This window comes from Heliangelus exortis, chromosome 3, assembly GCF_036169615.1.
Source record: "Heliangelus exortis chromosome 3, bHelExo1.hap1, whole genome shotgun sequence".
NCBI lineage: Eukaryota > Metazoa > Chordata > Aves > Apodiformes > Trochilidae > Heliangelus > Heliangelus exortis.
Window position 1 is genome coordinate 63,725,211 of NC_092424.1, and position 13,102 is coordinate 63,738,312.

The 13,102-nt window shown below is 38.5% G+C and overlaps 1 protein-coding gene across 1 annotated transcript in view; it reads right to left on the reverse strand.

Moving 5' to 3' along the window:
• Positions 1–250: 250 nt before the first annotated feature.
• CLVS2 (clavesin 2) overlaps positions 251–13,102 on the reverse strand; it is a 59,113-nt gene continuing 46,261 nt past the window's right edge. The window contains exons 4-5 of the mRNA XM_071741030.1: positions 12,594–12,814; positions 251–8,731 (exon numbers count right to left, since the gene is read on the reverse strand). Of these exons, the coding sequence (XP_071597131.1) occupies positions 8,644–8,731; positions 12,594–12,814 (309 nt within the window). The 3' untranslated portion in view covers positions 251–8,643. The remainder of the gene's footprint in view (positions 8,732–12,593; positions 12,815–13,102) is intronic.

A 13,102-nucleotide genomic window follows, 5' to 3' on the forward strand; every position in this document is an offset into this window, starting at 1 on the left:
CTGCAGACTTCTCAGAAATGACAGCTTGCAACAGTATAGTAAATGTGGAATATGTTAGCTCTCTAAAACTTACTTTTGTGCAGAAGGAGATGTGCTGTGTTACCAGAAGAAAACCTTCATGCTGATATGCCACTCAGTTATTTCTTATTTTTCTTTCAAAACCTTGATAAAAATCAAGTAGAGTTCATTCAATTAGAATATGTCCTCCACATATATTTTAGCACAAGCAAGCCAGACAAACACTCCCATGTACAAACACAAAAATATATATGTATTTTAATTTTCATTTGGTCATATTTTATTTAACAGAATGTCATTCTTCTTCAGTAACCAACAATGTTTTAAAGTAGTCATACTCTCCAAAGCAGCCCATCGATCACAGAGAACTGATGATATATAAATATACAATATAAAGAGCGACATGTTTCACAGAGTTGCTTAATCTTCAGATTTTAGGTTGGAACGCAACAGACCAAAAGTAACCATTTTACTAGGTCTAATAATAAATTTCAAACTGACAACAAGTTGTGAAAAGAGAATAGTTATTGAACCTGCACACAGAGAGAACGTGATTGATAGACTTGTCCTGGCTTTACAAATCTCAGACCCCCTGAGTCCTAAGAGTACTAAAATGAGAAACAAACAAATTTTATCCTGAGGATACAAGCACTGTTTGCAAATTACTCCTGTAGTTTAATTTTTAAATTTCTTCATATGGTGCTATAGAATTTTTCATAAGGCTCCAAAGTAGATGGTTGCATGTGAAGTAAATTTATTTGGTGGTTACTGCTATGCAAGAACTATAGATCACAAGAGCCTTAAGGCACAGATAGCCAATCTAGCAATTTTTGATGTTGCCATGAATAGTTGTTCATCATTATTCTCATAACAGAGTTGTAATAGAATATGTGAGTGTTTTCACATTTGGATGAGTGCAGAATCAACAGTTAGCATGAGCTGTGCACAACCCTCATCGGGACAGGAGTACTTCCAAATCTGCTGTTGCTTAAATGTCAGTGCAGTCTCTACCTGACAAATGATAACTAACAGGAAGGGGAAAGCAACATCTTAAACCACAAGAGCTGTCTCAGATGACTCTCTGTGTACACCTGTGTGGACTCCTAGCCAGAGCCTTTTTTTTTTTATTCCTCTATGATGAGGTCAGCTGCTGCTCTCATTTTCCATTTCACCCTGTTACTGGAGGCTTGTAGATGGGAAATACTTTGAAAAGTGGTCCTCAAGCTCTTGTCTGCAGATTATCAGGGTGCTGATTTTTTTTACAGTTTTCTCGTGTTATTCACAGCATAAAACATGTACAGAAGACAGGATGTTGTTGAGTGCAAGGGGGTAGGAGAAGGATGCAAACTGGGAGAAGTTTGTAGGACACATTTCACAAAAAAGTCCACAGGGTGAAGGAGCTAGAGAATGAAATAATTTAAAAAGAAACATTATTGCCAAGTTGAACACTTGTTAACTGCAAAACGATTTTTTTTTTTTTTTTTTTTTTAGTGTCAGATACTCTATACATATGTGGCCCTTTGAATATATTCAGTACCTTTAGAATCACATTTTCTATCATTTAATTTCTTTTGCCACTGATGTGTGAAAGATACACATAAACCTCAGGGAAAATCGTATATAAGGGGAAGTGATTATACAGTAAGTCCCATGAAGAATACAATGCAACCAAACCCTGAAACACTTAAAATTATCATAATCTTAGGCATTACTTGCAACAACCAACAATTTATTATTTTTAGACATTAAGTATAATGCTTAAAGTTGTCATTTTCCTTTAAATCATCTCCACTCTGACTAATGGCTATGATTAGCATCACCAGCAGACTGTTTAAATACAGAGGACAAAGACCACCAGCTACAGCTCAAAGGCTGAATAATTAGTGTGCCCAGGAGATTCCCACAGCACTTACACTCATGGCCACCTACACGGAGCAGTCACTGATACTGACGTCAGGGCAGGACAGGATTTCATCTGAGCAAGTGCTGAATTCTCCTGCCAAATTATTTCTGCAGCAGGGACTTGCAGAATACGTCCCCTCCTTCTCTTCCTATGGTCAGGTTGGTGAACGTCAGCTTTCCAGCTCCTGCATGGTACATGACAGCCAACCTCCCAAGAGCCACCGTGGAAACAGCATCAGCAGAGGCAGCTCAGGCTTAGCATATACTTCAGATTTCTTTATACTGAAACAAATTTTGTGTTCAAAAGAGAGACAGAGATGTTCTGCCTCCTTTCTGATGACACATATGTGGTGGGGTTTGTAAGTCCTCTCATACTACAGAGCAAATGAAAGCCTCCTTCAGAGTTACAATAAAATGATTAATCAGTTCCCTCTAACCCCCTGATCTTGTTTCTTCCATAGGCCTCCCACCTTTCCTTATGGAGGTGCAGCTCCTTTTCTTCTCTCCCTGCATGACTTTTTCAGCCAGGCAGGACATGAGCATTTCATATATTCCTTTGGGTGGCTAGGTCAGAGTCAGACCAGGGCCCATCTCCAGTTGATGATCTGGTGTCATGCACTGATGTATTAAATCATGTTCACAAGTTCAGCTACTGTACCTACAATTTCACATAGTAACTCAAGGGTTTTCCAAAGATTTAGGAAAACCTACCATAGCCATGCAAGGCAGACCACATGAAAAATGGGAATTCTGCTCATACTTTGAGGACACAAAACAGGCTACTGACTCACTTTTTTAGAAGTGTTCATACACGTTAACTCACATAACTTTTGCCATTCGTATGGCTTCCCCCCTGCAGGTTTGCTTCTGTTTTTAATTTTAACTATTGTGTTTTATCATCTTCTATTATCTTATCCCTTGCTTTTTTCTCCCCTTCAATTTTTATTAAGCAAGGGACCTGATTTGACACTTGCCTGTAGGCACTGCTGTGTGCTGCCAATGATGTGACAGCCTCTTTAAGGAATCACAGCAGCATTTCCATATCAAATACAAAACCTAATCAACCCCTGCCATTTGTCTACTGCAAATTTGTAGATATGCCAATTCTTTGGAAGTAAACTCTCTGCTAACAGCAGAAAGCAGCTTTGTCACACTTTTACTAGAGAGGATTGTTTTAAGTAACTGATTCAGAAACAACAGAGCTGGCTGACCAGGGTGCCCACAGAAAAAATACTCCAGAGAGTACTTTAACAAATATATGTGTCAATAGGAAGCATCAGCAATTTTCCTTGGAGACTTCTCTATTTTGTCTGTGTGCGGTGCTTCCCCTCCATTTGGATTCTACAGCAACAACATTATCTCAGAGTTTAAACTCACTACAGAAATGTCTCTTTTTTTTTTTTCTTCCTCTCTTTTTAAACTCATATCATGGAAGTTTGACGTATCTGTTACCACGTAAAGCCATTAACATGCACAAAACACTGCAGAAAGTAGGGGGAGCTTGTGACCTATGTTTCAACTTCACCACTGCCCAGCGGACTACAAGTCATTACTTTTTAACAACAAAATCAGTCTGCGAGCTGACAGGGGTCAACGTCATTTTGTGGCAATAGACCTATATGAAGGGAACAGATTAAGATCCCAAAACCTGACAGACAAAAATTCCCACACAAGTGAAAGCTGAAGTGCAGGCTGAAGGGTATGTCCAAGCTAATGTGCCAAATACAGACTCCTGACATGGGATCATTCAAGGTTACAAAGCAATCCAGGATGTGGGATCCTACCTACCCAGCTCATTTGTGGTCACTTAAGCATGCCTCTAAATACAATCTCCTTGTATAGCTAGTGGGAAATAAATATCTTTCAAGGCCCTCAAAAAAGATCCTCCCTGACAAAGCTCAGATTTCTTTACTGATTTCCTTTCTTTCCCCCAAGATTTCCTTTGGGGGTCTCCAGAGTAAACTACTTTTTTGCCATCAATCACACAGGGAAGAAATGCTTTTCATTTGGGGGGCATACATTCTTTATACCATTTCCCCAATAGATATAGTAAAATGCACATTCATAATTAACTCCACACAGAAGCACATCACCCCTGGTTTGTAAGGACCTCGTGGTTAAACATTTAGGTAGGTTTCTAAAGAAACTAGGAATGATGAAATTACAAAAAACCAGACATAGTTCTCACACAAAATAGGGACACAGTTTTTTCTCCTGCAGTTCAAACAAGACTGAGTGACAGAAGTATCATTTCTGCAACACATAATCATAATGTGAGTGTCTTCCATTGAGATTTTAATGTCTCTAACTGGCTGTGTTTCTTTCCAAGAGAAATGGGATTACTATTATTTTCTTGATTTCACAGTGTGCTTTGAACTTGTACAAAAGTACTATCCACATCATCAAAAATACACACTCATAAGCCACTTGCAAAATGCCTTTCTTTGGAAGGACATGATACAGCTATCCATATGAGTGATTTTTTCAGCACAATCCTTAGAGACTGTTGCTTTTGCCTTTCACACTGTCATTTATCTTCCAAATTTGTCTTGGTTCCCAGTGATGTTGATAGCTCAGTACAAGATTCCCCAAAGGAAAATAAAGATTATCAAAACCAAACTCACTGCCCCCTCATATCCTATTTTAATATTCTAAACAAAATCCTGCAACCTGATTTCGAATTTTTCTCTCTTCCATGCTCTTCCAAACACAACTTTTTCAAAAATCTTGATGAATACATACACCAATAATATCAGTAACAATATAATAAAAGAGATATGACCAACTGTTATTGCAAAATTGTTTCCCAGGTAATTCTAAGTGCTAGTTATTATGACATTAGGAACTTTTTAATTTCCCAAACAGATCAATTAAATAAAAAAAGACATGAACAAAACACTGTCAGGCTACAGTTTTGTCAGGTCACGTGCTTAGGCTTTGCTGTGACTGTGATCAAATAATATAAAGAGCTTTGCATGCAATTTACTGAGCTAAAATCATACTTTAAGAGACACATTAAAGTGAATCTGCTTCTCCACATATCAATGACCTATTGAGGTCCTTTCTGTTTTCTTTAATTCTGTGTTTAGTTTATGTATGTCTCAAGACGTAACTTTTGTGACTAGGCATAGCATGTTTTCAGAGTGTAAAACACCTTTTAAAATATGCTGTACAGTAAAATTACATTTCTGTAAGGAAATCTTAAAGCTATTTTACAACTAATAACTATTGGAAACCTGTGCATTTGATGGAGCTTAGTGGGATTGCTTACCTGCCTTTATAAAGCATCTCTGATTACAGGAGAAAAGCTTTGGGCATGGAAGATTCCAAAACTTTTCCATATATTATTAAATATTTGTTTCATAGAAGAGACATCATATAAGGAGAAATTTTTAGATCTTGCCAAAACTATCAAATTTAACACTTTTTCCTCACCTCCTTTTTTTTCATTTAGTTGCTTGGACAGGTGTATCTAGTTTCTCCACTAAGTTCCTCATACTGCAGGATATTCTTTTTTATATGCATATCAGCATGCATAATTACATGGTTTTTTCCTACCCAATATACAACAAAGGTAACAAATTAAAAGGAATTCCTCCCAAGCACTTGAATTCTATTTTTAGCACTTCAGTTCTGCTATAAAATTGAGACATAAGGTCCTGTGATAATAAAGATTGGGAAAAGTTTTTAGTCCAAATTTAACATATTAGAAATTGACCTACCTATAAAGATTTTCTACAAGAAAGGAAAAGGTGGAAACTCTTTCTGTACCCTGATGTGTAAAAAAGAAATGTCTTGAAAGAATAGGGATAATTATTTTTCTTACCCATTCTTATATTCTTACCCAATGTCACAGCTGCAGTTACTACAGCCAAAATTTATTTCAGCAAAATAAAAGCCACAGCCAAGACAACCTATAGCCCAGCTCTTAAGCAGTGAGGATCTTATTGAAAAAGTTGTTTTGTTCTTGATGAAAGATGAGGTCCCAGTTACACAAAATTATAATATATCCTACTTTCTCTTTCTGGAAAGAATATATTAATACTCATTAACTTGAATGTGGAATCAGGCATAAGAAAACATTACATAAATTACAGCTAAGTGTATAAATAAAGTATTTGTAAACAAAATTAATTCATAAGCTTCAAAAAATTTTTATGCTTCATAGAGTTGGGCAGATACACTTTCCTACTAAGATGCTCTGTGGGGATGCAAGAGGTATTTGCATTTTCTGACCAGGCAGCTGGTGTAGTCTAAAATCAGTGTTGTGCTGGTTTAAGCCAAGGTTGGTCCATGTAATCTAAAAGCATCCATGAAGATTTTGATCACTACCATGTCACAGTTTGCCTACATATAGAACAACTAAATCTTGAAGCCCTTTCAAGAAGTGAATTTCTACTGAGTTTTATCTGATAAGGATTTAAAAATCAGATCAATAACAATGTACTATTCCACTAACTGTAAGTATGGGCATATATAGCATACATTCAAATATGGCACTTCTGCAAATCCTAGAGACACATCTCACCTATCCAGCATGATTTTACTAGGTATGTGAAGACAGGACTGCATAAAATAGTTGATAAGAATTCATCAGTCTTTCAAGTCTCTCAAACCATAGAAGTAGTATTACAACAGTTTCCACTACTAAGAACTTGTAGGACAGACTAAAAAGACATTCAGGCTCATATTTTCTCTTTGCATTTCATAAACAAGTGTAATGAAAAAAGCATTAGGAGAGTGGAAAGGCAGTGACTTGCTCAGACAGGTTCCTGCAAGGTGATTGCCTTTTGGGACAGACACTATTTATCAGTGCTGCTGATGAACTGCAAAGTAGGAAAGCTTTATCTGCATGCTGCCTGGGCTAATCGAGGGTGATGCTGGAAGAGACAGCATTGTCTCAGCCCTGAGAAACGCCAAAGCTGCCACCACTGGAGTCACAGCTCAACTCTGAGACCACACTCTTCCAAGATTTCACTCTCTGCTTTCCCTTAACTCATCCCAGCCTACTAAATCTGACAGCTGGAATCATCCTGGGGGAGGAGAGCTGACCTACAGCCAGTGACTTCTACACTTCAGTGATCACTGAAGGGATGGAAGAAATTCTTTAAACTCTGGCTCTCGGGAGGCGGGGTTGCTGTGAGCTGTCACAGCATCCACCATGGTCAGTGTATTCCTCCACCATGGTCAGTGTATTCCTCACTAAGCCCTGCATTGCCTGGACATGCTCTTACAATACCTCTTAGCCATTCAGATGTCTTGGTGGGCAACCTGTGTCCTCATTCCACTTGCAGAGTTAAATCTTGATAAGAAATCAAATTCTTGCCTCAGCATACAGCAGGCTGCACACACATCAGCCAGCACCCAACAAAGATGACACAGCCCCTGCATTTCTGCTGATTTAGCCAATCCCTAGCAAAACCTGTTGCCCTTCTGAGGTAAAATGTATTTCTCTATTATGGCACATGTTCAATATATACAGTTACACTATGAACAAAACAAACATGTCCTAAACACATAGGCTGAGATGTCTGACTACAACTTATTCATATTAGTAAGCTGAAATGGGATGCTGTTGTTCTATGGAAAGTTTTACTATATTAATAATGACATTGTCTCAATATACATTCTATAATATATCTAAGTACATTGAATAGGTATGATTTATTGTATAAACCTTCAATTAAATATACATGTCTAACAATGTCACCTTGTATGCTTGTCAGAGATTGATAAAAATATATATGTATCCAGTCTCCCAGTGCACAAGATTCAGCGATTAATTTGTAACATCTGCTGCCAGACTTTATTTTGAATATTGGTTATTACGCTGTATTTAGAGGACTATTTTCTCATTCCAAGGGAGAACAGAGTTCTGGAAAAATTCTTGACATGCACCCAAAATGCAAGAGAAGTAACTCCAACGTGTCCCACATTAAAACACCCAGGTTAGGGTAACAAGCCAGGTTACTTGCAAACTGTAAATGAAAAGTAAGGAAGAAACCTCACAGATCCATACAGCAAAATAACAAAGCTGTCAAAGATTCCAGCTCATTTGTTATATTTTTCACAATGCTACATGGTTTATGCTAAATCACAATTCTAAGCCAAAATGTTACTTAGGAAATCAGTTCCTATAGTTATGAAATATTTGACTGATTACAGCATCTCCAAGTTCTTATGCTCCCTCTTTATCTTTGCAGACTGCAAGAGCACTGCAGAGAGGAAACAAAACAGTAGTCATTATACTAGCTGCAATATGGCTTCCTATGAGAAGGCCAACATTTAATTGGCTTTGATATTTTTCCTTGTCCAGTATGGGTTTCTCTTTGTGTATGTGTGGGTGAGCACGCTCACTTTTTCTTCTCTTTTTCTATGGTGCACTTCACTGGCATGGTTAAGTCACTCATTTCCATAGCACTTGTTTCTCATAACTTAAAGTCAAATTGGAGGATTATATTGTATTTACAAACAAGTTGGCACTTACAGAATAAATTACTGAATCCTCTTTTTATTTGATTTTATTTTCCTTTTCTGTCCTCTTCTTTTTCACCCCAGGGCATCCAGAATTCAAGCAGAACAGTAAAACCTCCTGCCTGCTGCCATTATGCTACATTAACATGAGTAAATGGGTTTCCAGCTGGTAGATTCTTTCCCAATGGTTTGCTTGCTGCTGAGAGGCAGTGCATTCCACCTCAGTTCGTGTCTGATGCTCAGGAACTGTTAGTCAAGTGAAAGCAAAGGCTGCATGTTTTCTTCCTCATTCTTATCCATGCGTTTCAGCACCCCTGGATCCACAACTGACTGAGACCTGCAGAGGGAGAACATGTTTAATTGACATTTCTAGATCAGAGCAAATGAGGGTAAACCTCAGCTTTCTTTTGTTTATTTTTATTTCTGCTAAGGCTTAAAAATAATGGTCCAGCATTACCCAAGCATCTGATAATTGCAAACGGTCAGAACCCCCCCCCATGGAGTGATTACATGGCATGAAAAGGGCTGGTTTGTGGATGTAGGAGCAAAAGGTAGAACAAAGAGAGTCATCTTCAGTGAAACAGTGAAGTAGGGTGCATCCTCAGCACACAACCAAGGGCAAACTGAGTTGTCTTTTGTACTGAGTGAATCACTGAGAAGGCTGAATAACACCAGGCTGTCTAATGGCACACTCCAGTGGCATGTGTTAGGTGGAAGCACAAGTTGCTTCTTTTCGGAACAGCAATTAAATGCAACAGCACGAGCTCCTAAGTCAACTCTCGGGAATGCTGCCAGAGCCAGCAGGATTTCTGGAGCAGTGGACACATCTGTCAAACTCACTTATCAGCTCAACTAAACAGAGCAGAGAGGGCAAATTCAATGATGACAGCAAAATTTCTCCAGCTTCTCTGGTTCAGCACAAAATCATAGCACTGATACTGACACTGGTATCACAGACATATGTTCCCAGCCTCCTGCAAGATCAAAATGTTCCACTAAAAACGGTCTGAAGTGTTAAGGTGGGGTCTTAGACCACCTATGTCTCAGCTTCTCACAAAGCAGACACCTCTGTGGTACAGTAAAAGCAACTTTGATTCGATTTTTCCTTTAATGAGATTCATCTCATGCTAAAAATGCCTTTTTTCTCTTCCTTTCTGCACAGATTGGACATGAGTAGAGCATGTATATACCTCTATAATATAAGCATCGATTTTTGATCAGTGGAACCACACCGTGGCTACAGTATTACTATGGATATGCCCATTTGGAGGGCTAGAGCACAAAGAAAAACTTTTACGAATTCTGACCTCTCCTAAGATAAATGTACAGAGTCAATCCCCCACTCTTACAAACTCATCATCCCCTGAAACCAGTGGATGAGGAGACAATTTGGCTTTCTCAAAAAATCTAAAAAAAAACGTCAAAAACACAAGAAACTTAGCTTGAAAAATCTAATGGCCTCTCTTGCCATAAGCATAATTTAAAATTTTTAATTAAAGCTGTACAAAAGCCCTCACTCATCAACTCTGGTCAGTTCCTCAGGCAGAAAACTAAACCACTGAATTAAAAAACTTTATTTTTAAATCTTTACAAAGTACCATGCCAATGAAAAGCTGATTGAACTGCTGGTGGGAAGCTGTACTCCTGAAAAATCCTGTTCATCAAGATAAAAAATGCTGTGGAAGCATAATAATTTCAAAGGCTTCCCAATTGAATGTAAGTACTAATAGGAGGCTGAGCATTTTCCTGGGCTGCCAACATCTGAGCAGGCAAGGCTTCCAGTTCTCATCTGGGGAGCTAAAGGGAAGCTGGAAAGGCAGCAAACCTGGAATCAAATTTCCAATGAGGTAGTTTTGGCCACAAACTCCTAGGGTCTCCAAACTCCCTGATGCCAAGGCAGATGTGAAAATGAAACTCAAGAAGCCCTGACCTATGCCTTGTAGGCTCAGGAGACTAAATTAAAGGAGAAATCCTTTTCATTCAGTTTTAAATAAACATTTACTGGCATTTTTCATTCCATTCAGCAGCACCTAACTAATGAAGATACCTTGAAAAAGGAAAAACATTTGTGTAACTCTACAGCACCTTCCATCTACATCTCCCAAATAACTTTACAGATGTTCCTGAATGAATTCTCACCAAGTCCAGTAAGAGAGAGTTGTATTACAAAACCTCATTGCAAATTAAAATACCTCACTGAGTGCGGTTTCAGAGAAAGAATCCATCAGGTGATGAATCCAAGTAAAATTCAATTTTTAATGAAATATGTTTATCTGTTTTACCTTAACTTCTCTATATTTGTTTTAACACAGTCTGTGTGCTTAATACAACAAAGTCCTAGGGCTTTCTGTCCGTTTTACTACCACTCCCTTCTACTTGGTACTAGCACAATAAGTCTACTAAGCACTTTTTGTATCCAGCAGCAGGGAAGGAGGATTCCAGCAGGCACTGCAGAGATGCTAACTGAAAAAGAATTCAAAGCATTGGAGGAAATATTAGCTCAGTATTATGTAGATACAAATTTCAACATGCTTATTTTCTGCAGTATGTCTTCTACTGTGCCAGATAACCAATGTCATTTTGAAGTTTACACTGAAGTGCCAATCTACATGAAGGATTTTTAAAGCACAAGTTAACAGAGAATAAAACAGGTAAGCGTGAGAAAGCATTCTTTGAGAAAGGATGAAGAATCTGGTCAAGTCACTGCATTTACATTTAATAATGTGCTTGCCCATGATAGTCTGAAAGAGTCTGCTCTTGTCACCTCTTGTTTCTTTATTGCATCCTTGGATGAAGCTATTTACTTTTACAACTTTACTTTTCAACAGTAAGATATTTCAGCTCCTAAATTCCACCTACCTCCCCAAGACAGCTTCTCTATTGTCTCATAATTCTTATACTACGTGCAAATTGCTAAATTTTGGACTTCCTCCAGTTCTTCAGTGTCCCATCACACAGTTTTCTCCATCACTTGTCTTAGTTGTGTCTTTGTCACATGATTTCAGGAGCTTTTTTAACTTCTCCTCATCCTAGTTCATTCCCACACAGTCTCCTGCTATTTCCCATTTTTAAGGCACTGTAGATTTTTTTCAAGAGAAAATCCTTAAACTTCACTGGCTTTTCTTCTTTTTTATTCCTATGGCAATATCTTGTGATCTCCTCTCTATTTCCAAAAAAATATCTCCCTTTAAAATGCACTGTCCTCCCCAATCTATGCTATATTTTCCAGCCAAAATAATCTTCCTGGCTGAGAAGTCCGAAAATACTTTATCCTGTTTGATCTGCTTCCAGAGGCTCTCTCCCTTTTGCATCAAATACCATCTCCTGAAACTGAATACTCTGCTAAGCATTTTCTAAATTAATTCTAATTACTTTATATGTTTTTTTCTGCCCTGCTTATTCCCTTCTGATTCATTGCTAAGCCCACCCCTAAACTCTGACTTTTGCTGCTCAGCTCAACCTTTTCTATCACCGTGCTGTAATCTTTCCACTTTCTCTTCTTCTGCCCTGGCAAGGTTGATCCAGGTTTACCCCTCCCAAGTGAATCACCTCGTTGCTTCCATAGCTACTGGACAGGTAACTAACCTTCCCTATACTTTATTTTGAATGGTAAAATGCAGCACGCAATTATACTGCTATCTTCTCAGATATGAGAATATCAGAATGCCACGATGTTTATGAGGCCAAAACATAACAACTGGCATTGATTTTTGTCCTGGTTCTCCTCTTTGCTTTTCCTTATTTTGTGTTTAGTCACTGTGACTGACCATTCAGATGCTGCAAATATCCTGGCACCTCTTGGCTGGTGAGTACCAGGTACTAAGGTACAGGATTGAGGAAGGTAAGAGTTATCACTACCACCCAGCTGGACCAGTTTATCCTCTACACCAAGGCTCACCCAAGCTGGCACTGTCTCTCTAATACTTTTAGGCTGGGGTGGGATATCAGATTATTCCAAACACATAGTCCTGTATACACTGCCTATCTGGCACCATGGAAATAATTATCTGGATTGAGCTCACAACTCACACAGGTAATAATCTACACTATGGTCTATGACTAACAGGGATCCTAAGAAAGGGAAACAAATGGTCCCTGTATATAATAAACTGAGGGAAATACCTGCTGCTTCACAATAGAGGTGGAAGGCAAAGGTTAACTTATATGAACACTAGAAGACCAGAGTTACTTTAACCCACCTTTTCATGGATTTGGGAGAGAGGTCCTTTTCTATATCCTTTGCAGGAGTGTTGTAGGAGTCTGCATTGCATTCACTGTCATCATCGTACTCGTGGTCAAGCAGTGTTCTTGCCCATGTCCCCATGTCATAGGGGGGCAACATTCCTCCAAACTCTGATGGCAGGATCTCAGGGTGTATCAGCTGATGCAGGCTGTTGAGGTTATTGCCATGCAGGAATATCTATACGTACACATGCAGGTAAAAACACAGCAGTATCACAAAAATCATCAGAGCCCAAATTATGTCATCATGATTAGAGAATATCGTAGTTACAATATTCTGTGTTGGCCTAACACAGATGACCATCAACAGACACACCATCTCTGCCTTAAGCATGCTCATACTATGTAGTAAAGCTACAAAGCAATTAAAGCTCAAATGACTTTAAATGTTTAACAAGGCACCTACAGAGGGTTAGAACTGTTGTCAGGTAACTAGGTGGACTGAAAGTTAGGCAGACAGACAGAC